General features: G+C 36.3%; 2 protein-coding genes across 5 annotated transcripts in view; both read left to right on the top strand.

Moving 5' to 3' along the window:
• Nucleotides 1-14,935, top strand: part of LOC123526978 (endothelin-converting enzyme homolog) — a 154,068-nt gene extending 139,133 nt beyond the window's left edge. For 3 of the 4 annotated variants that reach the window (XM_053523775.1, XM_053523774.1, XM_053523776.1), the window contains 2 exons: nucleotides 3,369-3,445; nucleotides 4,750-14,935. In XM_053523775.1, the coding sequence (XP_053379750.1) occupies nucleotides 3,369-3,445; nucleotides 4,750-4,849 (177 nt within the window). In that variant the 3' untranslated portion in view covers nucleotides 4,850-14,935. The remainder of the gene's footprint in view (nucleotides 1-3,368; nucleotides 3,446-4,749) is intronic. The other variant, XR_008367158.1, reaches the window with a different exon arrangement.
• Nucleotides 14,936-27,039: 12,104 nt separating this feature from the next.
• Nucleotides 27,040-27,923, top strand: part of LOC123527772 (alkaline phosphatase, tissue-nonspecific isozyme-like) — a 125,391-nt gene continuing 124,507 nt past the window's right edge. The window contains exon 1 of the mRNA XM_053523782.1: nucleotides 27,040-27,068. The gene's annotated coding sequence lies outside the window, so the exon portion shown is untranslated. The remainder of the gene's footprint in view (nucleotides 27,069-27,923) is intronic.

The raw sequence follows: 27,923 nt of genomic DNA on the forward strand, positions 1-27,923 counted from the left end.
TAACATTGTTTCTTTATCTGTAGATGGAAATTCTAGTTTTCTCCCAACAGTTAATTAGTCATTTCTCAGTTTGTGTGTTTGTCATTGTGCTTCACCCATGGGAAATCAAACATGAAGTTATAATCTAGTGTGATAGATATATTGATAGTTTTATGGTTGAAAAACAAAAGATAAAGACATGTTATATTGATACAGTATCAAGTAGTCATACGCTGGTTATTAATAGTAAATGGTCCGTGGCATAACTGTCTGCAAAACTTTTCATATTTGACAAATTAGAATTGCCAAAAAATAAGAGATGTTTGGTGGGCACCATGTGGGCAGTGAGTTTTGAAGGGCCTGCAGAATAATTTCTTTTTAGAAATATTTATGAAAAAGTGCATTTCTTGACCATATTAATGTTGAAGAACTACATGAATTTATCGTTCCATTCACGATCTTTTTTTATTATTATTACGGACATAATTCATTTATCTGATTTTCTTCATGGTCACTGATCGGGCTATATTTTTGCTAATTAATCATTGATGAAATTTTGACCAGTTCCCAACACTAGTATTGAGAGGTGATTCAACTTCAAAGGGAGCTGTTCACAAAGCTCCGGTAAAAGTAAAATCGTCTGAAAATTTTTTACAGTTATGTTTTACAATAATGGCTATTGATATTTATGTCTCCCCCAGGAGACATATTGTTTTTGCCCTGTCCGTCCGTCCGTACGTCACACTTAATTCCCGAGCAATAACTGGAGAACCATTTGACCTAGAACCTTCAAACTTCATAGGGTTGAAGGGCTGCTGTAGTAGACGACCCCTATTGTTTTTGGGGTCACTCCGTCAAAGGTCACAGGGGCCTGAACATTGAAAACCATTTCGATCAATAACTAGAGAACCACTTGACCCAGAATGTTGAAACTTAATAGGATGATTGCTCATGCAGAGTAGATGACCCCTAACAATTTTGGGGTCACTCTGTGAAAGGTCAAGGTCACAGGGGCCTGAACATTGAAAACCATTTCCAGTCAGTAACTTGAGAACCACTTGACCCAGAATGATGAAACTTCATAGGATGATTGGTCATGCAGAGTAGATGACCCCTAACGATTTTAGGGTGACTCTGTTAAAGGTCAAGGCCACAGGGGCCTGAACATCGAAAACAATTATTTCCAATCAATAACTTGAGAACCTCTCGACCCAGAATGTTGAAACTTCATAGGATGATTGTTCATGCAGAGTAAATGACCCCTATTGTTTTTGGGGTCACTCCGTTAAAGGTCAAGGTCATAGAGGCCTGAACATTGATAACCAGTTCCGATCAATAACTTGAGAACCACTTGACCCAGAATGTTGAAACTTTATAGGATGATTGAACATGCAGAGTACCCCTATTGATTTTGGGGTCAGTCTATTAAAGGTCAAGAGGCCTGTTCATGTAAAATCATTTTTTGGAAATAACTTGAGAACCACTTGACCTACAATGTTGAAACTTAATAGGATGATTGGACATGCAGAGTAGATGACCCCTACTTATTTTGCGGTCACTTGATCAAAGGTCAAGGTCACAGGAGCCTGAACAGTGACTTGAGAACCACTAGGCCAAGAGTGTTGAAATTTAGCGGGATGACTGGACATGCCAAGTAGATGATCCCTATTGCAGCCAACCATCAGTGTCTCTTTGACTTTCGCTCCTGACCCCTATTAACTTCTTGCCTATAGGACTTTGCATTGGGGGAGACATGCGCTTTTTTACAAAAGCATTTTCTAGTTAATTTATTGATTGTAGTATGTTGTTAACCAGAGCTGTTTTTCATGGGTAACTAAGAATATGATGTGAAAGCCTTTAGCTTGATAGGCATGAAATTTCATTGCTTTTGCTAGAACAGCTGTTTGGATTTAATATGAATTCATGAATTTCAAGTTCTGTGTTTCAGTTCCATTTCCTTGTTTCTTATTGTAATATATTTAACAAATGGTATATGTCAGCTGAAGTAGCTTATTGAAGCTAAACGTGTTTCGAAAAGACTGTATTGGTCTTTGAATTTCCATAATCAACTTTTGAAGATGAAATGAATGAAAATTTATTTATTCTTTGGGATAGAATTTCATGCATTGACACAACCTTGAATTCACAAATATATGTCCCTTATGAATATTGATTATTTCACAGGTTTTGACAAACAAATAAGAATTTTTTTATCAGTTCAGCTGTTTCTCTTCTCATAATAAATTGGCTATGTTATCTATACAACATAATTTCTCAGTTTGTTTGATTTGTCAGTTTCGTTCACCCATGGGAAATTAAGCATGAAGTTTGAGTTAAAAAGTCTGATAGATATATTATATTGATAGTTTCATGATTTAAGGATCAAAGATTCAGACATATTTCATTAATTTAGTATGGTGAGTTCTTTAGATTTTAAAGAGACTTGTTCAAAGCTTAAAGGTGGATAATCAGATTTTGGCCATGTAACGGATTTGTTCGAAACTTTAGCATCTGATCATTTACACTCATTTATGTTCACTTAACACTTAATACAAATTAGATTTTCACTGGAGGTATTTTTAAAATTTCATTTTCCTATCCTGGTTGCCCTACCAAGATAGAGTTATTTTATCATAAGTATATATTTGATAAACATACTTTGCCTAAGGAAATATATAAATATTAGACACATTGTAATATATTTGTAAAATATTTGCATTAAAAATTATGTATTTAGATGGAATTCATTAGAAACGCAAGTTTGAAAAATTATTATTACCTCCCTTTGCCTATCTTGGTTGCGCAACCAAGATAGATTAGAAATAAATGAATTCAGAAGCTACACACAGCTTTAAAACTTGCATTTTGGTTCAGATTGTTCAATAGTTGATATCAAATGCAAATGTAAAACTAGACATTGTATCGAAATAAAAAGAAATACCCAGCTTTTTATATACTTTCATATTAAAGGGGAGTAATTACACAATTTTATAAAAATAATAAAATATACATTTCAAATAGGAATCTAACTTTATTTAATCGGTCTTTTTGTTCCTTAAATAATTCTCTACCAGAATAAACAAAAAGTAAAAAATGTCATTAAATGTTGATTAAATGTGATTGACCACCTTTAAAGGTAACGTTGCTACCACCTGTGAAAAAGTGTTTTATGTTAACAACTTACTTGAATGGTTATGTTTCTCGTCTTTTTCACAAGTGTCCTTTAGATGGAAGTTTTCTAAGGCTCTCAAATTTTGTAACACAGAATTTTACATTAAACAACTTTTTATATTTACTTTTTAGTGTGATGTTAAAGAATGCAAGGTCCAAGATTTGTATTTGTCCTTGTAGTATTCTAAAGGTACAATAGGCAAGTTTTTTATTTTCAGGTATGGTGTTCAAAGAGTACCAAAGAAGCAGACCATTTACAAATATTGAGTGATCCACATAGTCCTGGGCAATTCAGGTATGTTAATCTAAAGTAATTTATCTTTGAGGTCAAGGTCATGACAAGACAATTTTAGAGTGACAGTTGTATAAGTGCATTTAGGGCATTTTTGTTTCCACACTTAAAATGGAATTATTTTTCAAGTAAAAATCCAGCTGAAATAGATGTGTGTGTAATAAAAAGGGTGGAGGAAATTATAGCTTTTAACCCAGTTTACCAAACTTTGCCGGTTATCAATACAAAATTCCAAATATGTCTTCTTATTTTGACTGGAGCAGTCTTTTTAAGAAAATTCAAACTGCATGCAGGAGTTGCTTCCCTTCAGTACATAGGTAAGGGAGATAACTGCATAGAAGATTGAAGAAAAGAACTATTATTTTATTATCCCAATTTATTTCTAAATGCTTATGCGGTATTATGGTTAATTTAACATATTTAAATGCACAGCAACTGAAAATTGCTTTTATAAAACATTTACTAAAATCACATGTGCAGTAAGATGGGCATAATGACACTTTGAGTTTAGCATTTTAGACTGATCTGTATACTGTATATGTAATAGAGATGTTCATTTAAGTAAGTCTGGCCAATGTATTTGTATGGTTTGGAAATCGAGCCTAAAGGGTGAATGGATCAAAATTGCTGGCTTTGAATGGCTTGACAGCATTGATCTTGGTTATAGCCTTTTGTAATATGAAGAAACACTTCAAATGGACTGCGGTTTGTGTGTGATTGTACAAGTTTTCTACTGGCACATGAATGTGAAGGGAGGCTTTTGTCTTATCTCACTTCTAACAGAGGAAAATCACTGCCCATCTTTTTGCATAATATCAGATTAGCTCAATTGGGAAACTTGTTGCACTCAATTCTCTGAGGAAGACCAAAAAAAAGTACCAAGCTGACAACTTGAGGATTCATTGACTCGGCCATTTTTCATTAAGGAATTTTCGAGGGTTCAACGCAATAAGGGCGTATCTACATATAATAATTATATGTTGATATGCCCTTATTGCGTTGAACCCTCGTTTTGCATTCTTGCTCAGAATTTGGAGTGACTGAGGCAAAATCCAGGTCCAGGTCCTGTTCTGATTTTTGTGGTTTCCAGGCACAAGAATGTTTTTAGTTCAAGACAATATATTTAAATGTAAAAATTTTATTCGGTTTATGCATAACTTTGTGTTGATGCAGGTAAATGATATGTTAATGATATACATTAATAAGTCATTTTTTCAAAACATAATATTTTTCTTTAATTATACGCCTGTCTGTTCTTTCCATGCATGTTAAACAATGATTCTTATGGATTTTTATTGATATTTCAGAGTTATAGGGACCTTGTCAAACTCAGAAGACTTTGCAAGAGAGTACAATTGTCCAAAAAATTCCCCAATGAATCCAGACAAAAAATGTATTGTTTGGTAAATTGTTGAAGTTGAATACCATTTATGCTTGTTAAGATAAACAGTGTAGAATATAGGGTTCTACTACTTCCGCATGATAATTTAAACAACAGCATGTTTATATTATTGTTTGATTGTTATGGTTTTCATGCATCATTGTGGTCAACAAGGTTGTAAAAGATTTAAGTTCAGTACATACTGTAATGTTATACAAAAATATTTTCTGTATGGAAACACTTTAATAAAGAAAAATCATAATTATCAAACTTGTTATCGTTCGAGTTATCAGGCGGGATTTAAACTTGAGGATAACTGTGATGATTTTGCGACTGATTAAAGATATAATATGAGTGTCGTTTGATACAATTAAAGTATGACTGATTAATAAAAAGTGAATAAAGTATGACAAAATGAGCTGCGTCATGAGAAAACCAACATAGTGGGTTTGCGACCAGCATGGATCCAGACCAGCCTGCGCATCCGCGCAGTCTGGTCAGGCTCCATGCTGTTCGCTTTTAAAGCCTACTGCAATTAGAGAAACCATTAGCGAACAGCATGGAGCCTGACCAGACTGCGCAGATGCGCAGGCTGGTCTGGATCCATGCTGGTCGCAAACCCACTATGTTGATTTTCTCATGGCACGGCTCAAATATGGAATTCTAAATGTTGATTGGATAACTCTGATTTCTTGTTTTGTTTATGAAGTGAAGCCACATGAAAGTTATAGTTGTATATAATGAGTAGATAATAATGTTAAATGTGATCATGTTTTGCATGTAAGAATAAAAATCATTCTGTATTTATTTTGACTAAAAGGAATAAATACAGCTCATGGAAATGTGACGGGTTTATTTTTTGTAAATATTTCTCATATTCATACGTATTAAGCAGTAACTGTATAAAACAATTCAGTCTCATTATGAAACGTGAAAGGGAAAGGTAAAATATCTTAACTCTTTTTATTGTTAATAGGTAATCAATCCTACCGATCCCTCTACGGCAAGGTAAATTTATAGTTTGAAAATCACTCTGTCTTGCCTTTTGTCTCATTCATTGACATATATAAAAATGTAAGAATTCTTTATGAGATCAGAACACCTAAAAATAGGGAAGAAAATTGGCTTCCTGATTGCAATTTGTATCTAATAATTGTTATCATTTGCATTACTTTAACCTTTAGCCTGTTAGATATCTAAAAGGAACTGGTCCATCACTTAATTTGGGCAGTACCATTTATTATTCGAAGAGGTGTTCACTGAAAATTTACTGACTGAATAGCGAACAGTGCAGACCATGATCAGCCTGCACAGATGTGCAGGCTGATCTTGGTCTGCACTAGTTGCAAAGGCAGAATGACATGCCACCAGCAGGCTAAAGGTTACGTAGAAATTGTTGTCATTTGCTTTACAAGATAGATCATTTATTAAATTATTATAGATAAATTTTATAATATCATTTTACATTATTTATTGCTAGATCAAACGCTTCCTTTTTGCTAAAAAAAGACGAGAATGCATAATTATGTCTCCCCCAGGAGACATATTGTTTTTGCCCTGTCCGTCCGTCCGTCCGTCCGTCCGTACGTCACACTTCATTTCCGGGCAGTAACTGGAGAACCATTTGACCTAGAACCTTGAAACTTCATAGGGTTGTAGGGCTGCTGGAGTAGACGACCCCTATTGTTTTTGGGGTCACTCCGTCAAAGGTCAAGGTCACAGGGGCCTGAGCATTGAAAACCATTTCCGTTCAATAACTAGAGAACCACTTGACCCAGAATGTTGAAACTTCATAGGATGATTGGCCATGAAGAGTAGATGTCCCGTATTGATTTCGGGGTCACTCCGTCAAAGGTCAAGGTCACAGGGCCCTGAACATTGAAAACCATTTCCGATCAATAACTAGAGAACCACTTGACCCAGAATGTTGAAACTTCATAGGATGGTTGGTCATGAAGAGTAGATGATCCCTATTGATTTTTGGGTCACTCCATCAAAGGTCAAGGTCACAGGGGCCTGAACATGGAAAACCATTTTCGATCAATAACTAGAGAACCACTTGACCCAGAATGTTGAAACTTCATAGGATGATTGTACATGCAAAGTAGATGACCCCTATCAATTTTGGGGTCACTCCATTAAAGGTCAAGGTCACAGGTGCCTGAACATTGAAAACCATTTTCGGTCAGTAACTTGAGAACCACTTGACCCAGAATGTTGAAACTTAATAGGATGATTGTTCATGCAGAGTAGATGACCCCTAACGATTTTGGGGTCACTCTGTGAAAGGTCACGGTCACAGGGGCCTGAATATTGAAAACCATTTCTGGTCAGTAACTTGAGAACCACTTGACCCAGAATGATGAAACTTCATAGGATGATTGGTCATGCAGAGTAGATGACCCTTAACGATTTTGGGGTCATCCATTAAAGGTCAAGGGCACAGGGGCCTGAACATTGAAAACCATTTCCGGTCAGTAACTTGAGAACCACTTGACCCAGAATGTTGAAACTTCATAGGATGATTGTTCATGCAGAGTAAATGACCCCTATTGTTTTTGGGGTCACTCCGTTAAAGGTCAGGGTCACAGGGGCCTGAACATTGATAACCAGTTCCGATCAATAACTTGAGAACCACTTGACCCAGAATGTTGAAACTTCATAGGATGATTGAACATGCATGGTAGATGACCCCTATTGATTTTGGGGTCAGTCTATAAAAGGTCAAGGTCACAGGGGCCTGTTCATGTAAAATCATTTTTTGGAAATAACTTGAGAACCACTTGACCTACAATGTTGAAACTTAATAGGATGATTGGACATGCAGAGTAGATGACCCCTATTTATTTTGAGGTCACTTGATCAAAGGTCAAGGTCACAGGAGCCTGAACAGTGACTTGAGAACCACTAGGCCAAGAGTGTTGAAATTTAGCGGGATGACTGGACATGCCAAGTAGATGATCCCTATTGCAGCCAACCATCAGTGTCTCTTTGACTTTCGCTCCTGACCCCTATTGACTTCTTGCCTATAGGACTTTGCATTGGGGGAGACATGCGCTTTTTTACAAAAGCATTTTCTAGTTTTCATTTGTGTATCAGATGCATGATTCCAACAAACTGAAATGGTTTACTTGTTTCAAATTATTAACAGAACACAATTTAGTTTTATCACAACATTGTGGGCGTAATAGAAAATGACTATGTGTTATGACATTAATCACTATCAAGGTAAGATATTATCAAACCAAATTTTCAGACCAGTCTAAATTCTACATCATTTGATTGGTTGTTTCTGGGCACATTTTTCAAATTGACCAATGGGAAGGCTGTATTCCCAGACTGGTCTCCAAATTACACTCTTTTGGTTGATATTGCTATTATGCTAGGTTGCATTATTTTTGAATAGTGTATATTACACATGTTGTGTAGAGTAAATTTTAGAATATTGTTATTGATTTATTTTGTACTTTTGTTTTAAGGATATACATGCAAATGGGTAAATGTAGAAATGGCCAAAATTTGAAACATTGCCAGTATATATTTGAACTTTTTGTTTGACAGAGGAAATGGCTAAGATGAAAGATTTCATTTGTAAATATTGTATGTGTGAATGAACTTACGATACTAGATAGATGTATATGCTATGTGCCATGCTAGGTTATATATATGTAAATTAGCTTTCTATATTTTAGAAATTGTATTGCTGGTCAATGAATCTATTATGTACAATTGTTATAACAGAGTTGTGTAATACCTAGTTTATCAAAATGGTTGTTTTATGTACATTTAAGATGTAAATTGACTTAATCACTGCATGATAAGAATGTTGGACAAAATGCCCTACTCAGTGTGTCAAAAACTGATTTTGTTCAATAAAAGCTTTTATATTTTCAAAATCATTGTCATAAATAGAAACAAATTCTTGTGTGTTATACTTTCTTTAGCTTATCTGAAAACAAGGGTACATACCTCTTTCTAAAAAAATGAAGATGTTATTTTAAGAAACTTGATCAAATTGAGCAGTATAGATTTTGTCTGAGAAAATTGTGTCTTTATTCCATGATAGTTTTGCTTGTAATTTTCAATAATATTTCAGTTAATATGTACTTGCAAGCAGTTAACCTTACCAGTGTTCCTGGTTTCTGTACCAAAACTTACCTGTTCTCAGTAAGTAAATGCTGACTTCTGCAGTGTGAATCAAAGGTGGAGGATGAATGATGTTGGACCCATGTTCATCTTTCAAATTGCCTCATAGAACAAATGCCTTGCCTGGTGAACGAACTCGCTGCCCTGAGATACATCTGTTCTTTTCTTGTTGGGTTGAGTGGATGGTATCTGCATTGGACTGTTGTAGACTGGTCACAGTGATTGCATTTATAGTCTGTTCTATATTTATGTTCATTAACTTCTTTTTATAGTTATAACATGGTTAACTTCTTACCCTGCTGAATGTAATATGGTCTGATAATACCAGGGTTGCCACTTACCTTAAGAAGTCAGTGAATTGTCAGGGAAATCTTGATAATGGTCCGTGAAAAATGAAATTTTAGAAGTCGGGGAATAACAAAATTCTGGCTCGATGTTTAAAACTACTTACCTTAATTAAACATCCACTAGATGAAAATAATTAAGGATGTAACTCTGTTGTCAAGGTAACACATGCTGGTTTACCTTGGTAAATTTATATATCACATACCAGACCTTATTAATTTTTAGCTCACCTGAGCACAAAGTGCTCATGGTGAGGTATTGTGATCACGCTGTGTCCGTCAAGTTGTCCGTCATCAACAATTATGTTTAAACGACATCTCCTTCAAAACCACTGAATGGATTTTGATGACACTTGGCCTGGATGTTCCTTGAGTGGTCCTCTTCCAAAGTTGTTCAAACGGCTCCGCTTGGTTGCACATAGGGGCCACCAGAGCTAAAAATAGAAAATTCCTCAAATGACATCTCCTCCTAAACCTTTGGTCCGATTTTAAAATAATTTCACACAAATGGTCCTTCTGTCACCCTCCACAAAGATTGTTCAAATTGTACTGATTCATCAAAAAAACATTGCTGCCAGGGGCTGTGATCACTTTTCCCTATATGCATATAGTGGAAATTAAAAAAATCTTCTTGAATGTGTGAAACTGCTGGCCCAGTTTTAAATAATTTCACACAAATGGTCCTTGTGTGACCCTGTACCTAGATTGTTCAAATTATTTTGATTCGTCAAAAAATATGGTCGCCAGAGGGCGTGGCCACTTTTCACTATATGTATATAGAGGAAACTTTAAAAATCTTCTTGTGTGAAACTGCTGGCCCAATTTTAGAATAATTTCACAGAAATGGTCCTTGTGTCACCCTCTACCAATATTATTCAAATTATTCCGATTCGTTAAAAAACATGGCCGCCAGGAGGCATGGTCACTTTTCAACAATTTCTTTAAACATCTCCTCCAAAACCACTGAATGGATTTTGATGAAACTTTACACAAACGATCTCTGGGAACCCCTCTTTCAAATTTGTTCTAACGGTTCCGGTTCATTGAACATATGGGTCTTTTTGGTTAAAAATAGGTTTTCAGCTATCACACTTAAAAATCTTTTTCTCTTGAGTTTTGATATTTGGCATGTGATATAAGGGTTTAACTCTCTACCATAATTGACCAAATTATTGCCCTAAGGTCAAAAATGGCCACGCCCCTGTATGTGACATGTACTTACTATAGGCTTTTATATAAGAAACTTTGAAAACCTTCTTCTCTGAATCAATAATGGCTAGAGCCTTGATTTTTGGCATATGATATCAGAGTTGTACTGTCTAACTATGCCCTAGGTTAAAGAATGTGTGTGACGGCTATTTTTCAAACATAGAAGAAACCTATCAATACTTGTACCATTACGTTATACAAACACACTTAAAGCCTTATACACAGGTGAGTGCTTTAGGATCAATGACCTTTTTGTTTACTTTTCATTTTCTTCCAGTACAACACAGTCTCATTAAGATATACCGGTATAGTTAATAGATCAAATTGTCAGTCATTCAGAATTGTTTAGAGAGAATTGAACACAACGTGTTTGGAATATTTGACTGCTTGTATAATTTATACAATATTAATGAAAATGCATTATTAAAGTACTATAAGAGTATATATATTAATTGTTTCATATTTGAATAAAACCGTGATAGTGTTGAACTAGATTTGAAACTTGGTAAGCTGTTAAAATTAGCATTGAATTACCAGTATTTGATATGATGGAACATTGTACTAAATATGAAGTCATAATGTGTGCACTTTATTGGGACCATTGCTACAATTTTAGCACAAAAAAGAAATTAATAAACCTGAAATTTCATTTTGTCTAATCTGTTGAATACAAAACAATTTAATGCAAGAATTTTTCACTTCATGTAACCTTGGTTACTTAAAGGAAGTTCATATAATATATATTAACACAAATAATTTTTTATATAGTAATCATGAAGCATTTTAAATTGAATACTGTACATAAGGCCATTTTTCACAAGACTTTCTTGTGCGATTTTACAGACAACAGTCATACTCCAGTTTTTAAGAATTTGCGCTTTGTTGTTCATTATTGGAGGAGATACAGTACAGTTTAGCATTCAAGAGTCGTAAATCCGCTTGACATTTTGTTGGCCAGAATTAGGGAAAATGCTGTATAATATTCATGAATGTCTTGAACTTAGGTGTCGCGATGTTCGTAAACATTTTAGTAAATGTTTCATCCTGAAGATCTACCCAGTTTACTGCATTGATATATGACATATGTAAACTAGACTTAAATTATTCATTTGTGTTGAAAGTTTATTGTAATTATTAATTATATATTGTTACATTGTTATTGTATTGCTTGTTTTAATTATACCTAGTTATTGTTTTTATCATAGGAACATATTAAATAGAATCTCTGCATCCTGTTATTGTAATACAGATGCTGTTTTCATTCCAAAAATTAAAGATAATATATTCAGTTGCATGTAATATTTGGAGTAAAAGTTTGAAAACAATTACACAGTTCCTATCCAGGTTGAAGTAAAAATATTTTAAGCTGAAGTATTGTTTTAGCTCAAGATGAGATTTTGTGATCGCCCTTTGTCCGTCTGTCCACAATTCCTTGTGGACACAATAGAGACCACATTTTGCAATCAATTTTAATCAAACTTGCACGCAACTTGTATTGGCATATACATGTATCTTGGTCCCTTTCGAAAACTGGCCTGATCCCATCATGTGTTCCAGAGCAATGGCCCCTATTTTGGTTTTTGCAGCCATATAGAGACTTTATTTATGGTTTGATTTTAAACAAGCTTGCAAAATATTTTTCACAACAATAGATTTTGGATTCCATGTTGAATCCGTCAGATCCAATCATAGGTTCTGGAGTGGGGGCCCCTGATTGATCCCATCATGTGTTCCAGAGCAATGGCCCCTAAAAGGGCCGAAATTTGATATTTTGATTTTTGCAGCCATATAGAGACTTCATTTTAGTTTGATTTTAAATCCATCAGATCCAATCATAGGTTCTGGAGTAGAGGCCCCTGATTGACCACTGAAAGAGCCAAAATTTGTTAATTTTTACCTTGTGAACATGATACAAATGATATTTTACATTTGATTTTAACCACATTACACACAAGTCACAGTAAGATCTCGGTTCCTTTCAAAAACAGGCTAGATTCCATCATGGGTTCTAGAGTTACTGCACCTGAAAAGGGCAAAATTTTCTATTTTGGCACTTTCAGCCATATAAAGGTTTCATTTATGCTTTGATTTGATACAAACTTGCACGTAATGTTTATCTTGATGATCTCTAGGCCAAGTTCAAAAATGGGTCATGTGGGGCAAAAAACTAGGTAACCAGGTCAGATTGAAGGAAAAGCTTGTTAACATCCTAGGGGCCACATTTATGACCTATCTTCATGAAACTTGGTGGGAATATTTATCTTGATGATTCCTCCGCCAAGTTAAAAGCTGGGTCATGTTGGGTCAAAAACTAGGTCATGTTGGGCCAAAAACTAGGTCTACCAGTAATATTAAAGGAATAGCTTGTTAACACTCTTGAGTCCATATTTATGACCCAGTCTTCATGAAACTTGGTAAGAATGTTTATCTTGATGATTCATAGGCTGTTTGAAATTTGGTCATGTGGGTTCAAAAACTAGGTCAAAGGAAAAGCTGGTTAACACTGTAGAGGCCATATTTATGACCCTATCTTCATGAAACTTGGTCAAAATATTTATCTTGGTTATTCCAGGGCCAGTTTTAACAGGTGAGCGATATAGGGTCATCATGACCCTCTTGCTTATTAAATTATCAGTAGTGTTTGTGTAATCAGTAAAACTGAATTTTACAGCACAATTTAAAGCAAATATATACTATATGAATTCTAACTGGCCATTTTCTTGCGAAATCAGGTATCAGTTTAACTCCCTGGGGCTGAAATGCGACTATAGGCGTTATATTTTCTACCCCTGTAGCGTCGATATGCGACTATACGCGCATTATCAGGACTCCCCAGGACGGCGATTGACGAGTATAGTCGTGGCACCGAGATCATGATGATTGCGATAAGTACTTGTTGATTTTTGATAATCTTGACAAAAGCAAAATTTCTTTGCATACTGGCTATTATTTCTTTGATGTAATAATTACTAGTTGTGCTAATAATTAGTTCCCTTGTTAAAATACAATGTAAATGTCTGTAACTATGCGGTAATGTAAATGAAATAAAAAGACGATCTCCGCTGTGTTTCGTTCATACTGTATTTCAAAAGAGTAAAATAATGTCGTCGGCCAGAAATCTTTCTTAAAATGATGAAAATATTTATTTATTATCATGCTGATTCTGAAATATCAGTTCCATCGGATGATGATTCCGACGATGCGATTCCATTATCAGATAAATGAATGGTCGGAAAATGTTAAGTTTTAGAAGGCTGAAATATTGGTACACTTACATTACATACGATACAAATGGATAAAAAAATAACACAACAAAGCATGTTTCATAAAATACAAAAAAGTATATGTAAATAAACGCATGTTTGTAACTTTAATAATTATTCAAAGATGGATGTAAATATTACAACTTAACTGTCTCAGCGCGTGACACACAACATTTGTGTACATGTTTAGAAATAGATTATACATCAAAATAAACCACTGATATTAATATAAAAACGGGTGTAAATTTATGTAATGCTGATGTAAATATTCAGTGTTAATGATGCATTTCTATTTATGGGAATTTAAATGTTCAAATATCTATTAAACGCAGTAGGTGTGTTAAAATTATGAATATTTCAAAGTGAAAATTTCAATGTTTATTTCAGTTTACACCCAAGTTAATCATGATTTCAGTTTACACCCAAGTTAATCCCTGCATGATTTCAACTGACTGTATGCGAGTGTGATTATGATAAGGTTAGATAATGTTCTTCGACGTCAGGTGGTAATTCTTATCCCGCCGCAGCAGGTATGTTACGATATCGGCCTCAGGGAGTTAATCAGTATATTGGGCATCTAAAGGCTTATTAAGTAAAATGCAAAGAAAGCTGTTATATTTCTGAACAAGATCTCATTGGGTTGCCGTGAGATTTAGACAGATTACACTACATGTTCATATGAGAATATTAGATCTGTTTTATTTCATATCATTATATTTGGTTTATCAGCATTTGCTTTTGATTCCATACCTCATGTTTTTATTTCGATGTAAATGAGATGTGAAACCAAAATTTGTAGTCCTGTTTGGCGCCATATAACCTATACTGTGTTGGTGCGCCGTAAAACCCGAATAGAATAATCAGCATTTGCACACATTCTGCTGGCAGCATGGGTAATTTCTAATACTGCCTTAATCTCATTGATTCGCACCATTTTCATACTCTTACAGTAACAACCATACCCATTCACTCTAAACATAATGTAAGTCAGCTTTGAATACATCCTTCGTTTTGTTTAAATAGGATCATTAAATTTTATACTTCAGTGTCCCTGCATCTGCTATGTGATGCTAAGTTTCTATTTAAGAAGGTTTTATGTGAAGACTTGTGTTGCTGATAAAAAGAAAATAAATAAGATATTTCTAAGAAAGATTGTTGCTCGTTTTCTTTGTTCACACTTACTCTGGTGATGTTTTCTGCAGTTTTCAATAATATATCAGTTATCCCCCTTCTTCAGTAACTCCAGCCAACAGTATATCATTTATCATCCTTGGTCAGTAAACCCAACCAATACAATCTGATTTCTCTCCCTTTGTCAGTAAACCCAACCAATACAATCTGATTTCTCTCCCTTGGTCAGTAAAACCTATCAACACCACATTAATCTACCTTGTATCTCGATTATCTCCCTCGATCAATAAACGAAACCAGCAGTATTGCAATTATCTCTCTTGTCCAGTAAACCCAACCAGCTGCTATATCTCGATTGGTCAATAACCCCAACCAGCTGTATCTCGATTGGTCAATAAACCCAACCAACTGTATCTCGATTGGTCAATAAACCCAACCAGCTGCTGTATCTCGATTAGTCGATAAACCCAACCAGCTGTATCTCGATTGGTCAATAAACCCAACCAGCTGCTGTATCTCGATTGGTCGATGAACCCAACCAGCTGTATCTCGATTGGTCAATAGCCCAACCAACTGTATCTCGATTGGTCAATAAACCCAGCCAGCTGTATCTCGATTGGTCAATAGCCCAACCAACTGTATCTCGATTGGTCCATAAATCCAACCAGCTGTATCTGGATTTTTAGCTCACCTGTCACAAAGTGACAAGGTGAGCTTTTGTGATCGCCCGTCGTGCGTGCGTACGTGCGTGCGTCCGTCCATAAACTTTTGCTTGTGACCACTCTAGAGGTCACATTTTTCATGGGATCTTTATGAAAGTTGGTCAGAATGTTCACCTTGATGATATCTAGGTCAAGTTCGAAACTGGGTCACGTGCCATCAAAAACTAGGTCAGTAGGTCTAAAAATAGAAAAACCTTGTGACCTCTCTAGAGGCCATATATTTCAAAAGATCTTCATGAAAATTGGTCAGAATGTTCACCTTGATGATATCTAGGTCAAGTTCGAAACTGGGTCACGTGGGGTCAAAAACTAGGTCAGTAGGTCTAAAAATAGAAAAACCTTGTGACCTCTCTAGAGGCCATATTTTTCATGAGATCTTCATGAATATTGGTCAGAATGTTCACCTTGATGATATCTAGGTCAAGTTCGAAACTGGGTCACGTGGGGTCAAAAACTAGGTCATTAGGTCTAAAAATAGAAAAACCTTGTGACCTCTCTAGAGGCCATATTTCTCAATGGATCTTCATGAAAATTGGTCAGAATGTTCACCGATTCTGAATGATATTCAGGTCTATCAAGTTCTAGAAAAACTGGGTTCAGAGGTCATGAGGGGGTAAACAACTATGTCAGGTCAAGTTGATCTAAAAAAAGGAAAAAAAAACCTTGTGACCTCTCTAGAGGCCATATTTTTCAATGGATCTTCATGAATGTGGTCAGAATGTTCACCTTGATGATATCTAGGTCAAGTTCGAAACTGGGTCACGTGCGGTCAAAAACTAGGTCAGTAGGTCTAAAAATAGAAAAACCTTGTGACCTCTCTAGAGGCCATATTTCTCAATGGATCTTCATGAAAATTGGTCAGAATGTTTACCTTGATGATATCTAGATCAAATTCGAAACTGGGTCATGTGGGGTTAAAAACTAGGTCAGTAGATCTAAAAATAGAAAAACCTTGTGACCTCTCTAGAGGCCATATTTTTCATGAGATCTTCATGAATATTGGTCAGAATGTTCACCTTGATGATATCTAGGTCAGGTTCGAAACTGGGTCACGTGGGATCAAAAACTAGGTCAGTAGGTCGAAAAATAGAAAAACCTTGTGACCTCTCTAGAGGCCATATTTTTCACGAGATCTTCATGAAAATTGGTGAGAATGTTCATCTTGATGATATCTAGGTCAAATTTAAAAGTGGGTCACGTGCCTTCAAAAACTAGGTCATTAGGTCTAATAATAGAAAAACCTTGTGACCTCTCTAGAGGCCATATTTTTCAATGGATCTTCATGAAAATTGGTCAGAATTTTTTATGTTGATGATATCTAGGTCACATGTGCTCAAAAACTAGGTCACTGTGTCAAATAATAGAAATAACGACGTCATTCTCAGTTAAACACTGGGTCATGTGGGGATAGGTGAGCGATTCAGGACCATCATGGGACTCTTGTTTCATAAACCCAACCAGCTACTGGATCTCGATTGGTCAAAAAATCCAAGCAGCTGTTGTTCGATTGCTCAATAAACCCAACCAGCTGTATCTCGATTGCTCAATAAACCCATCCAGTTGTATCTCGATTGATCAATAAATGAAACCAGCTGTATCTCGATTGCTCAATAAACCCATCCAGTTGTATCTCGATTGATCAATAAACCCAACCAGCTGTATCTCGATTGCTCAATAAACCCAACCAGCTGTATCTCGATTGATCAATAAACCCATCCAGTTGTATCTCGATTGATCAATAAACCCAACCAGCTGTATCTCGATTGCTCCATGAACCCATCCAGTTGTATCTCGATTGATCAATAAACGAAACCAGCTGTATGTCGATTGCGCAATAAACCCATCCAGCTGTATCTCGATTGCTCAATGAACCCATCCAGTTGTATCTCGATTGATCAATAAACGAAACCAGCTGTATCTCGATTGCTCAATAAACCCATCCAGTTGTATCTCGATTGATCAATAAACCCAACCAGCTGTATCTCGATTGCTCAATAAACCCATCCAGTTGTATCTCGATTGATCAATAAACCCATCCAGTTGTATCTCGATTGATCAATAAACTCAACCAGCTGTATCTCGATTGCTCAATAAACCCATCCAGTTGTATCTCGATTGATCAATAAACCCAACCAGCTGTATCTCGATTGCTCAATAAACCCATCCAGTTGTATCTCGATTGATCAATAAACCCAACCAGCTGTATCTCGATTGGTCAATAAACCCACCCAGTTGTATCTCGATTGATCAATAAACGAAACCAGCTGTATCTCGATTGCTCAATAAACCCATCCAGTTTATCTCGATTGATCAATAAACCCAACCAGCTGTATCTCGATTGCTCAATAAACCCAACCAGCTGTATCTCGATTGATCAATAAACCCATCCAGTTGTATCTCGATTGATCAATAAACCCAACCAGCTGTATCTCGATTGCTCCATGAACCCATCCAGTTGTATCTCGATTGATCAATAAACGAAACCAGCTGTATGTCGATTGCGCAATAAACCCATCCAGCTGTATCTCGATTGCTCAATGAACCCATCCAGTTGTATCTCGATTGATCAATAAACGAAACCAGCTGTATCTCGATTGCTCAATAAACCCATCCAGTTGTATCTCGATTGATCAATAAACCCAACCAGCTGTATCTCGATTGCTCAATAAACCCATCCAGTTGTATCTCGATTGATCAATAAACCCATCCAGTTGTATCTCGATTGATCAATAAACTCAACCAGCTGTATCTCGATTGATCAATAAACCCAACCAGCTGTATCTCGATTGGTCAATAAACCCACCCAGTTGTATCTCGATTGATCAATAAACCCAACCAGCTGTATCTCGATTGGTCAATAAACCCACCCAGTTGTATCTCGATTGATCAATAAACCCAACCAGCTGTATCTCGATTGCTCAATAAACCCATCCAGTTGTATCTCGATTGATCAATAATCCCAACCAGCTGTATGTCGATTGCTCAATAAACCCAACCAGCTGTATCTCGATTGCTCAATAAACCCATCCAGTTGTATCTCGATTGATCAATAAACGAAACCAGCTGTATCTCGATTGGTCAATAAACCCATCCAGTTGTATCTCGATTGATCAATAAACCCAACCAGCTGTATCTCGATTGCTCAATAAACCCAACCAGCTGTATCTCGATTGGTCAATAAACCCATCCAGTTGTATCTCGATTGATCAATAAACCCAACCAGCTGTATCTCGATTGATCAATAAACCCATCCAGTTGTATCTCGATTGATCAATAAACCCAACCAGTTGTGTGTCGATTGATCAATAATCCCAACCAGCTGTATCTCGATTGCTCCATGAACCCATCCAGTTGTATCTCGATTGATCAATAAACGAAACCAGCTGTATGTCGATTGCTCCATGAACCCATCCAGTTGTATCTCGATTGATCAATAAACGAAACCAGCTGTATGTCGATTGCTCCATGAACCAATCCAGTTGTATCTCGATTGATCAATAAACGAAACCAGCTGTATGTCGATTGCTCTATTAACCCATCCAGCTGTATCTCGATTGCTCAATAAACCCATCCAGTTGTATCTCGATTGGTCAATAAAACCCAACCAGCTGTATCTCGATTGCTCCATAAACCCAACCAGCTGTATCTCGATTGCTCTATGAACCCAACTAGCTGTATCTCGTTTGCTCGATAAATCCAACCAGCTGTATATCAATTAGTCAATAAATCCAGCCAGCTGTATCTTGATTCTCCACATGAATCGGAGATCAATGACAAATTGAAGATGGTCCATGTGAAGAAACATGCAACTTAGTTAGTTTATACATAACTTATTTTAGGTCGATTGTGAAGGAAGTTCTACAACTTATATCAATCACTCTCGACACCTCATTCCTGATGGAATCCATCGCCACGAGGATATGAGAGAAGAGGCCAGTTTCCTTTTTTTTTGCTGAGCGCCAAGCAAGGGAGCTACTGGTGCCATTTTTCACGTCTTTGGTATGACGCGACCGGGGATCGAACCCACGACCTCCCGAACTCGAAGCGGACGCTCTATCACTAGGCTATCGAGGCGGTTGAACATGCAACTTTCAATGAATTTGGACCTATTACCTCTCAGTTGAAAATTGGTCTATGTGGTTCTGCTTCAACTTGTTTTCTGTTGCGTTTAACATCACACCGACACAATTAAACGTCATGTTGCGACCTTCCAGCATTGATTGTAGATTTATTTATCTAGTTTGGTTTAACGCCGCACTGACACAATTCTAGGTCATATCCAGCTTTTAATGGAGGAAGACACCAGATCCCCCTCCGTGCATTATTTCATTACGGGCTGACACCTGGGTAGAACCACCAACCTTCCATAAGTCAGCTGGATGGCTTCCTCAGATGCAGATTTCAACGCCCCGTGTGAGGCTCGAACCCACATCGGTGAGGGACAAGTGGTTCGAACTTCAGCGACCTTAACCACACGGCCACGGAGACCCCCTTGATGGTGAAGGAAAACGCCAACTGCCCCTCCGTGCATGATTTCATCATGCGCGGGCACCAGAGTAGAACCACCGACATTCCGTATGTCAGCTTGATAGATTCATCACATGAAGATTTCAAAGCCCCGAGTTGGGCTCGAACCCACATCGGTGAGGGGCAATGGTGGAAAGGATTTGAACTACTGTCTTAGCCTTGCATGATAATAAGAGACAGAAATGAGCCCCACCATGAGAAAACCAACATAGTGGCTTTGCGACCAGCATGGATCCAGACCAGCCTTGTCCGCGCAGTCTGGTCAGGATCCATGCTGTTCGCTAATGGTTTCTCTAATTGCAATAGGCTTTGAAAACGAACAGCATGGATCCTGACCAGACTGTGCGGATGTGTAGGCTGGTCTGGATCCATGCTGGTCGCAAAGCCACTATGTCGGTTTTCTCATGGCGCGGCTCATATATGGGGTCTGAATACTAAAATAAGCTGTATCTCTGATTTCAGCAGGTAAAAATAAATGATTACATACCTACTGTTTGACTCCATATAATGTGCACTGTGTTGATGTGTCATATACCTCTGGTAAGCTTTACATGTTTGACGTCTCAAAACTCCGCAAAAATAATTCAACTGGCAGATAATGAAAATCCTTATTGTAATTTTAAACTTATGAATGAAAAGATGGCCTCTTAGGTTTACATACCAATATGTTTTTAACAATCATAAAGTGGGGACGATGGATGACCACAGATGCAAGCAGTAATGTTATTGTCTTAATTGTCGGGTCAGCAGTCTGATTACCAGAGGACAGAATAATACATTTGAGCCGCGCCATGAGAAAAGCAACATAGTGCGTTTGCGACCAGCATGGATCCAGACCATCCTGCGCATCCGCGTAGTCTGATCCGGATCTATTCTGTTCGCTTTAAAGTCTATTGCAATTAGAGAAACCGTCAGCGAACAGTATGGATCCTGACCAGACTACACGGATGCGCAGGCTGGTCTGGATTCATGCTGGTCGCAAAACCACTGTTGGTTTTCTCATGGTGCGGCTCATTTCATTGATGATAATTTTACTGAACATCTCGGTTCAATTTGTCAACATGGTTAAAATGGTGGAAACCCATATTTACTTGATTTTCTTCTGTTGGCCCTGATTTTCGGATAATGGCGCTGATACTTCCTTATTTGTCTGGACCGTTGTGTAAGTCTAATGCTGAAAGGTTATCTTTGCATAGCATACTCTTTAAAACTTCGATATTTTGTAAAATGGTGCACGTTTCAAACTCGTAAGGGACGGTTTCCAGAATGACTACGCATATGATTCTTTAATATTCCAGATTATGTGAAACACTTGTTTCGTGTTCATAAATGTATGGGTTATTACCAGAATGATCGTGCTTATGTCTGTTTAACCCGATCCACAAATAGGTAACTCCCCATGTTTTTTTTTGTAGTTTCAAGTTTTTTTTGTTTTGTTTTGTTTTGTTTTTTTTTTTTGTTGTTGTTTTTTTTGGTATTATTTGAAAGAGTTGTGTCTGCTGGACAAGAATTAGTAAATAAGATTACCATAAACAATATGCACCAATTACTACAGTCTTGTTTTTTGACTGCGAAATGATAAATCTTGCACTGTAATATCTGCATTTCTGTTGAAATATCATTGAAGACTATAACTTCTATCAACATTTTAGTAATGTCATTTATATTTCCTTCTTCAGTAGACAATACACTTTCAAATGATACCAACATTATGAGGTTACCAGGCATCAATATTTGATATAATTTAATGGCACTGTTATATAGAACTTGCTGACTTGTTTATTTGTGGTGGGATGGATACCTTAATGTAGTTTCATTAACACTGCAGATATTATATCCAGTGGTCTAGTGGTAACACGCTTGACTGCCAATCCAGAGGTCGTGGTTCCGGAATCCCGGTCCAGGAACCGGAAATTTCTGAGATGCTCTTGAGTGTCTCCCAACTTACTAAGAGGCCTGTACTGTTTCTTCCCAGGAAAGACAGCTTCGCGTGTATCGGTGCTATACATCGGGCACGATAAAGAACCAGACTGTCTATTCGCAAAGAGCTAAGTTAGCCGGACAGGCCTGTATCTCTCTCTGTCTGTTCTGGGGGCTTTATCTCACTCTGTCCCTCTGGTCAGATCGCTCTGTGTCTGTACTAGTAGAGGATGAATTTCGCGCCCTGTGTAGCTGCGATTGCTATATGTAAAGCGCATTTGAACTTGTTTATCATGAAAAGGGCGCTAATTATTAATATTAATATAATAATAATAATATATTGTTGCTCTCTAAACTAAACCCACATATATGCACATTTACACTTTTATTTCTGGTACTTTTCCAACATATCCGGCACATTTCTAACGATTTGAAAATACCTGAGCTTTAGCACGGCATGTTAGCTTTTCATCTACGGATGTAAGATATTTCCGTATTTGAGAGCTGCAGACCTACACTTTTCAGAAATTTTTTATTGAATTTTGTATAATACAAAAATGTTATGTTGATTCTACGGAAGCGTGAAAGGGCCATCGGGCGCTAATACGTTTTACTACGCTACGGCAGTGGAAAGGATATTGGCTCTGTTAAAAGAGCTGAAATCCGTCAGATAACAGGTAGTGGTTCTTTAGTGTATGCTAAGTAAGCAGTGCATTTAAAAAAAATACAGTTTGATAAAGTGTCATTAGAAAATGTCCTACGCCACGTGTATCTCTGAACACGTTGTTTGTATGAAGTTGTGATTTCAACAGGTGTACGCCAATGTGCCTGTAATTCTTTTTACAAAGAAATAGGCATCTTTTGAAATTGTCCTGTAAATTTTTAGTACGGTTTTAATCTTTTTATTTAGGGTTAACAAGTGTTTTGTGAATGTGCACATGTGTGTTTCAACATCTCTACTTCGTGAATTATACCTGGGACTAAGTGGATTGTAGTTCAAGTGTTATTTGACAACATCACAATGATTTTAAAAAAGATGAGACAGTCTGAGTCATTTCGAAACATGTAAATGTAGGACATAATAAATGAACGTAACGAATGAGATATGAGCCGCACAATGAGAAAACCAACATAGTGCATTTGCGACCAGCATGGATCCACACCAGCCTGCGCATCCGTCGGTTCCTCTAATTGCAATAGGGTTTGAAAGCGAACAGTATGGATCCTGACCAGACTGCGCGAATGCGCAGGTTGGTCTGGATCCATGCTGGTCGCAAATGCACTTTGTTGGTTTTCCCATGGTGCGGCTCAATTATAGATTAGTCTGTTACTGTTTGCCAGCCTAATTGTTATCAGGTATATCTCTGATTTCCTAAATCAATTAGCCGACATAAATACCAAAGCAAACCTACTATTATCAGGACTACAAACTGAAGTCCAGACAAACAAGTATACCACAAGTATACCGTTTAATGGTCATTCGTCATAGGCGTAGGAGCAGGGGAACGAGTAGGGGACAGCATATGCTTTGCCTCCCCCCCTCACCCCCAGAAGTTCTTAGAAATAATAGTAGATAAATTGAAAAGCCAGTTTGAGAGAGCATAGAAGGATTTCATGTGATGTCTACTATATATTGTTAATAGGGGGAAGGACTTTTTTGGGGTGTTGGTCAAAAGTTTTCAAGGAAAGTATTTGTAGGTTTAGCTAGCTGGCCCCGCATTTGGCCCTAACCCATCAATTTGAGATATCTCCTAATAGGTCAATGTTCACTATCAGTGATCCATGTGTGGAACGTCCGAAAAATTGACACACCGGTTGTTTTTTTTGTCTCGCGACTCAAAATATTTCGCCTTTATAGCCTGTAAAAAGATACTTGCCTGCAATTCTTATCTTGACATTTTTTATAAAAAATAATCTGTCAACTGTATTTTCTAAAGAATAGGCCTAATATCCATCCTGCAATGTCATACCATCAATAATCATTGAAGTAAATCTACATTTATAATTATGTTTTTAAATCTTTGCAAGCATAGCGCCTTTCTGTGTGCCTGACCTAAATAACGTCCTTGGCATAAAATCGCAATATTCAATTCAAATTCAAATAACTTATTTAAATAATTTATACCAAAACCGTATTTTAACACTAGATCTTTTTATACACTCGGACGGTAATACGTCGTACAAGTAATTTCACTCGGGCTGCGCCCTCGTGAAATTATTACGACTGACGTAAAACCGCCAATCGTGCATAAATAAGTGTTAAAACACTCTTTTGCTATAAATTATTTCTTAAATAAAATCTCATGGAAGTGCATATGCAATTCTTCAAAAACTTGATATAAGCTTTCTTTAATGAATAAATATAGCTCGTATTTACATTTTAACAGGTCATTGTTATTTCAAAAAGTAAAGAAGATGTAAATCCATCCTAATAACTTAAACAACTAGAAAAGGGTGTTTATACACTAATTAGCTTGGCTTTGCTCAATAAGAGCACTGCCTGCAGGTTGCAACGCTAATATAGAAGTGTTTGACATATTGCAATAAGCAAGAAATGCAAATATAATAGTTGTACAACATAGAAACACGTGCAATTAAATCATACTGATTAACTGAAATTGCTCGGGCAAAACATGTACAGCATACATAAAAGACAGGCATGTAAAGTACAAAATTATACAACATTATACATATGAGCAGTTACAACAGAAGACAGACAGCTGATAAAACAAAACAAAATGTTCAAATACAGACTTAAAGCGACATGCCTCCGTTCGACAACAAAAAATAAATAAAATTTTTTAGATATCTTGAAATAAATGCTATATTTCTTAAGAAGGCTTTAAAACTTAATTACTGACAAACTTTATGTTACGGAAACACATGAGAATTTGCTGTTTTTACTACTTTTTACGATGGAAATCGAAAATCGTTTGTCACGCTTTCTGTCACGATTATAAATATCTATATTTAGAAGTCATTATTCACTACTTCAGCTATAGGGCTGTTGGTAACGACGACGGGAAAATGTTTTTATTGCCGCGGCGTTCAGGGGTTCGATTCCCGACGGGCTCATCTTTTTTCTTGATTTTGGAACTTTTAAAATATTTTAGAAACAAAAATTCATATTCTTATGTTCATAATATGACCAAACTTCAATTTGAAAGAAAGATTATTTTTTAGCCAAATCTGGAGGCATGCTACTTTAACAGACAGTCTTAAACCGTATGTTGCAGATTGCCATTCGTTTTTGAGAATCAGTTTTCGTCAATGTTTGCTTGTATTTAGACTTATTTTACTCATATGGGTGACTCATCCAAATATCACGTACTTTCCTATTCCAGAAGCTGTCTTAATTGGTTATTTAATGTGCCAAGTGTAAAGCACTCACACATGGTTATGCTATCTCAGTGTTAGTAATTTTTAGTTTGATGAACGGGAGCTCGAACTCGCAATGTCTGGTTTCTGGGCTCTTGAGATCGATCTAAATCTCACTGATGTACGGTCAAACATGTCAATAAAGACCCGGCTTGTGAGAGAGACAAAACTGGTCTTTATTGGCAGGTGGTCTTTATTTAAGTGAGTACTATATATTTCTATAGATTTACGACCTTATACTTCTAAGCAGTCGAAATGTTATATAGGGAATAAAATTAACGATCTTTATGACCACTTGCTCTTTGCAAACTGATAGTACATTTGTATTTAGCACAGGTTTGGCTGTAAAAAACAACATGCACTTTGGTCGCGTGCATAGATACATTATTTCGTAATTCTAAAACCAGAACATTGGTTTACGTTGTGAAAAACATATATGTGCTTATATAACATACTCATCAAAAATACTACCACCCTCCGATTTTTTAACGATATTCATCAGCAGCTCAAAAAAGATCATCCTGATATCGAAACATCAGCACATATGTTTTCGCTTCAAAAAAAGAAGAGAAGTAATATCTTGGCTGATAATTTATATTGTTGCTATTTTTATAAAGAAAACTAATGTTCAGGTATCTAAGATGTATTACAGGTTTATGAAATACATGAGTACATACTAGTTAATCCTCGGAAGAATAAGATGTTTTATGTAATTAATTAAAACGTTCTGTCCTTCTTATATATGTAGATGCATTAAATTATCTTGTGTTAAACCGATTCAGCCGTTATTGCGAAAGTCCAATGTACTGTTAGCTATAAGGCTCCCTTGCAACATATTCGAATCTGAAATAAGAAGATGGAAATTATTTTCAAACAGCATTGTAATACGTGTACATTATAAACCGGGCCTTAACTGTGTTTCTTTTTTTTCATCTATAGTTTGCAGTTTGCAAGACATGTACTGTACAGTAAAAGACATTTCATATTCAATATGATATTAATTCGAATGTCACTTCGAAGCCGAGATATCTGCATATTCATAGCTACTGAAAACATTCTTTCATTTACATTAGACGATTGCCAGAATCTGCTTTTTATCGTTAAACTAAAATTTAGCGGAAAATTAACTAGTCTTGAATCAAATTAAAAGTAAGTTCAGCATAGAAAAATTCATACAAAAGATGCCATTCAGGCTTTTGTAATTTAATTTGCCATCATAAGAACAGAACAGAACATATACATTCTATTTTGATTTGTTAAATAGAACATCATCACCTACTGTTTTACTGAAGTTACAAGTTAGCTGAGGAGATAAATTCGAATCACTTGATCAGTCCAATATCTGTTTGTTTATAGCATTTCGAACTTATGTCTGAAAGCAATGTACATACAACATAATAAAAGAACAAGATCTTAAGGTTAATGTAGCTTAAAGCAGTATTCGCAGCGGAAAAGCCAGGGGTGGTTTTAATTTAGATGCATATCTGTACTGGCAGCTGGTCTGTGTTCTGGTCTATTTTTATAGACACCTTTGCCATATACTTGTTGTTGTATTGTTAAATACATTCATGAATGTTTACAAGTCAGTGCGGATATAAATAAACTGTGAGTACAATTACTTTGTTTACCTTTCCTAGTTAGGAATTGTAGCATTTGTAAAAATGATACAACTGTTAAATAATGCATATCATATGTACAAATTATATACATATGTTTATCACTGGACACTGGCACATAATCAAATATATGAAAAACGTTTCAAGATATGTTACAATAAATTGGCTACTTTCCTACCGCACCGTTAAGCATAGTAAAAGATAATGGGTAAGGAGCACAGAGCACTAGCCTGGGAAACCGTTGATAATATTTGTGCTTTGTCAGAAGAAATCATAACTAATATTTATGCATTAAAGATATCATTTAATTTGCGCTAATTAGTGTTAATTGGCCTTCATCGAGTTTCTGATGGTTGAAAAAAGGTTAGAAAGTTAGAAATTGTCAGACTGGATTCCCAGGCTAACAGATCACCACAAACACAACAAAAAGAAGCTATAACTGAAAAATATTATAGACGGGTTATTAAAACAAAATGGCACAGTTTTTATAGGTAAAATTATCATATGTGCCATTTGCGTTCATAACGAAAAGTAATGTTCTGTCGTTGGACAGAGTTGGTTAACAAAACTAGGTCAGTCCTTGACCTGTTTCGAAGTACGCTAATCCACTGGTTATAAACAAAATTTTAGTATTACCGTATGTTCACCATTTGAAGTCGAATAATGATAAAATGTGATCTCTAGTGCTACTGAAAATGATCGTCCTGAACTCAAAGTCATGATAAAATTTTACTATGAAGCTAGCATAAACTCCGAACACCGCCAAAAACGGGAAATTCATTTCAGCTGGTGGCGAAAAACAATGACATATGAAAGGGTAGTATAAAAAGTTATAATTAGAAAC

The sequence above is a fragment of the Mercenaria mercenaria genome, chromosome 14 (assembly GCF_021730395.1).
Source record: "Mercenaria mercenaria strain notata chromosome 14, MADL_Memer_1, whole genome shotgun sequence".
In the NCBI taxonomy this organism is placed as follows: domain Eukaryota; kingdom Metazoa; phylum Mollusca; class Bivalvia; order Venerida; family Veneridae; genus Mercenaria; species Mercenaria mercenaria.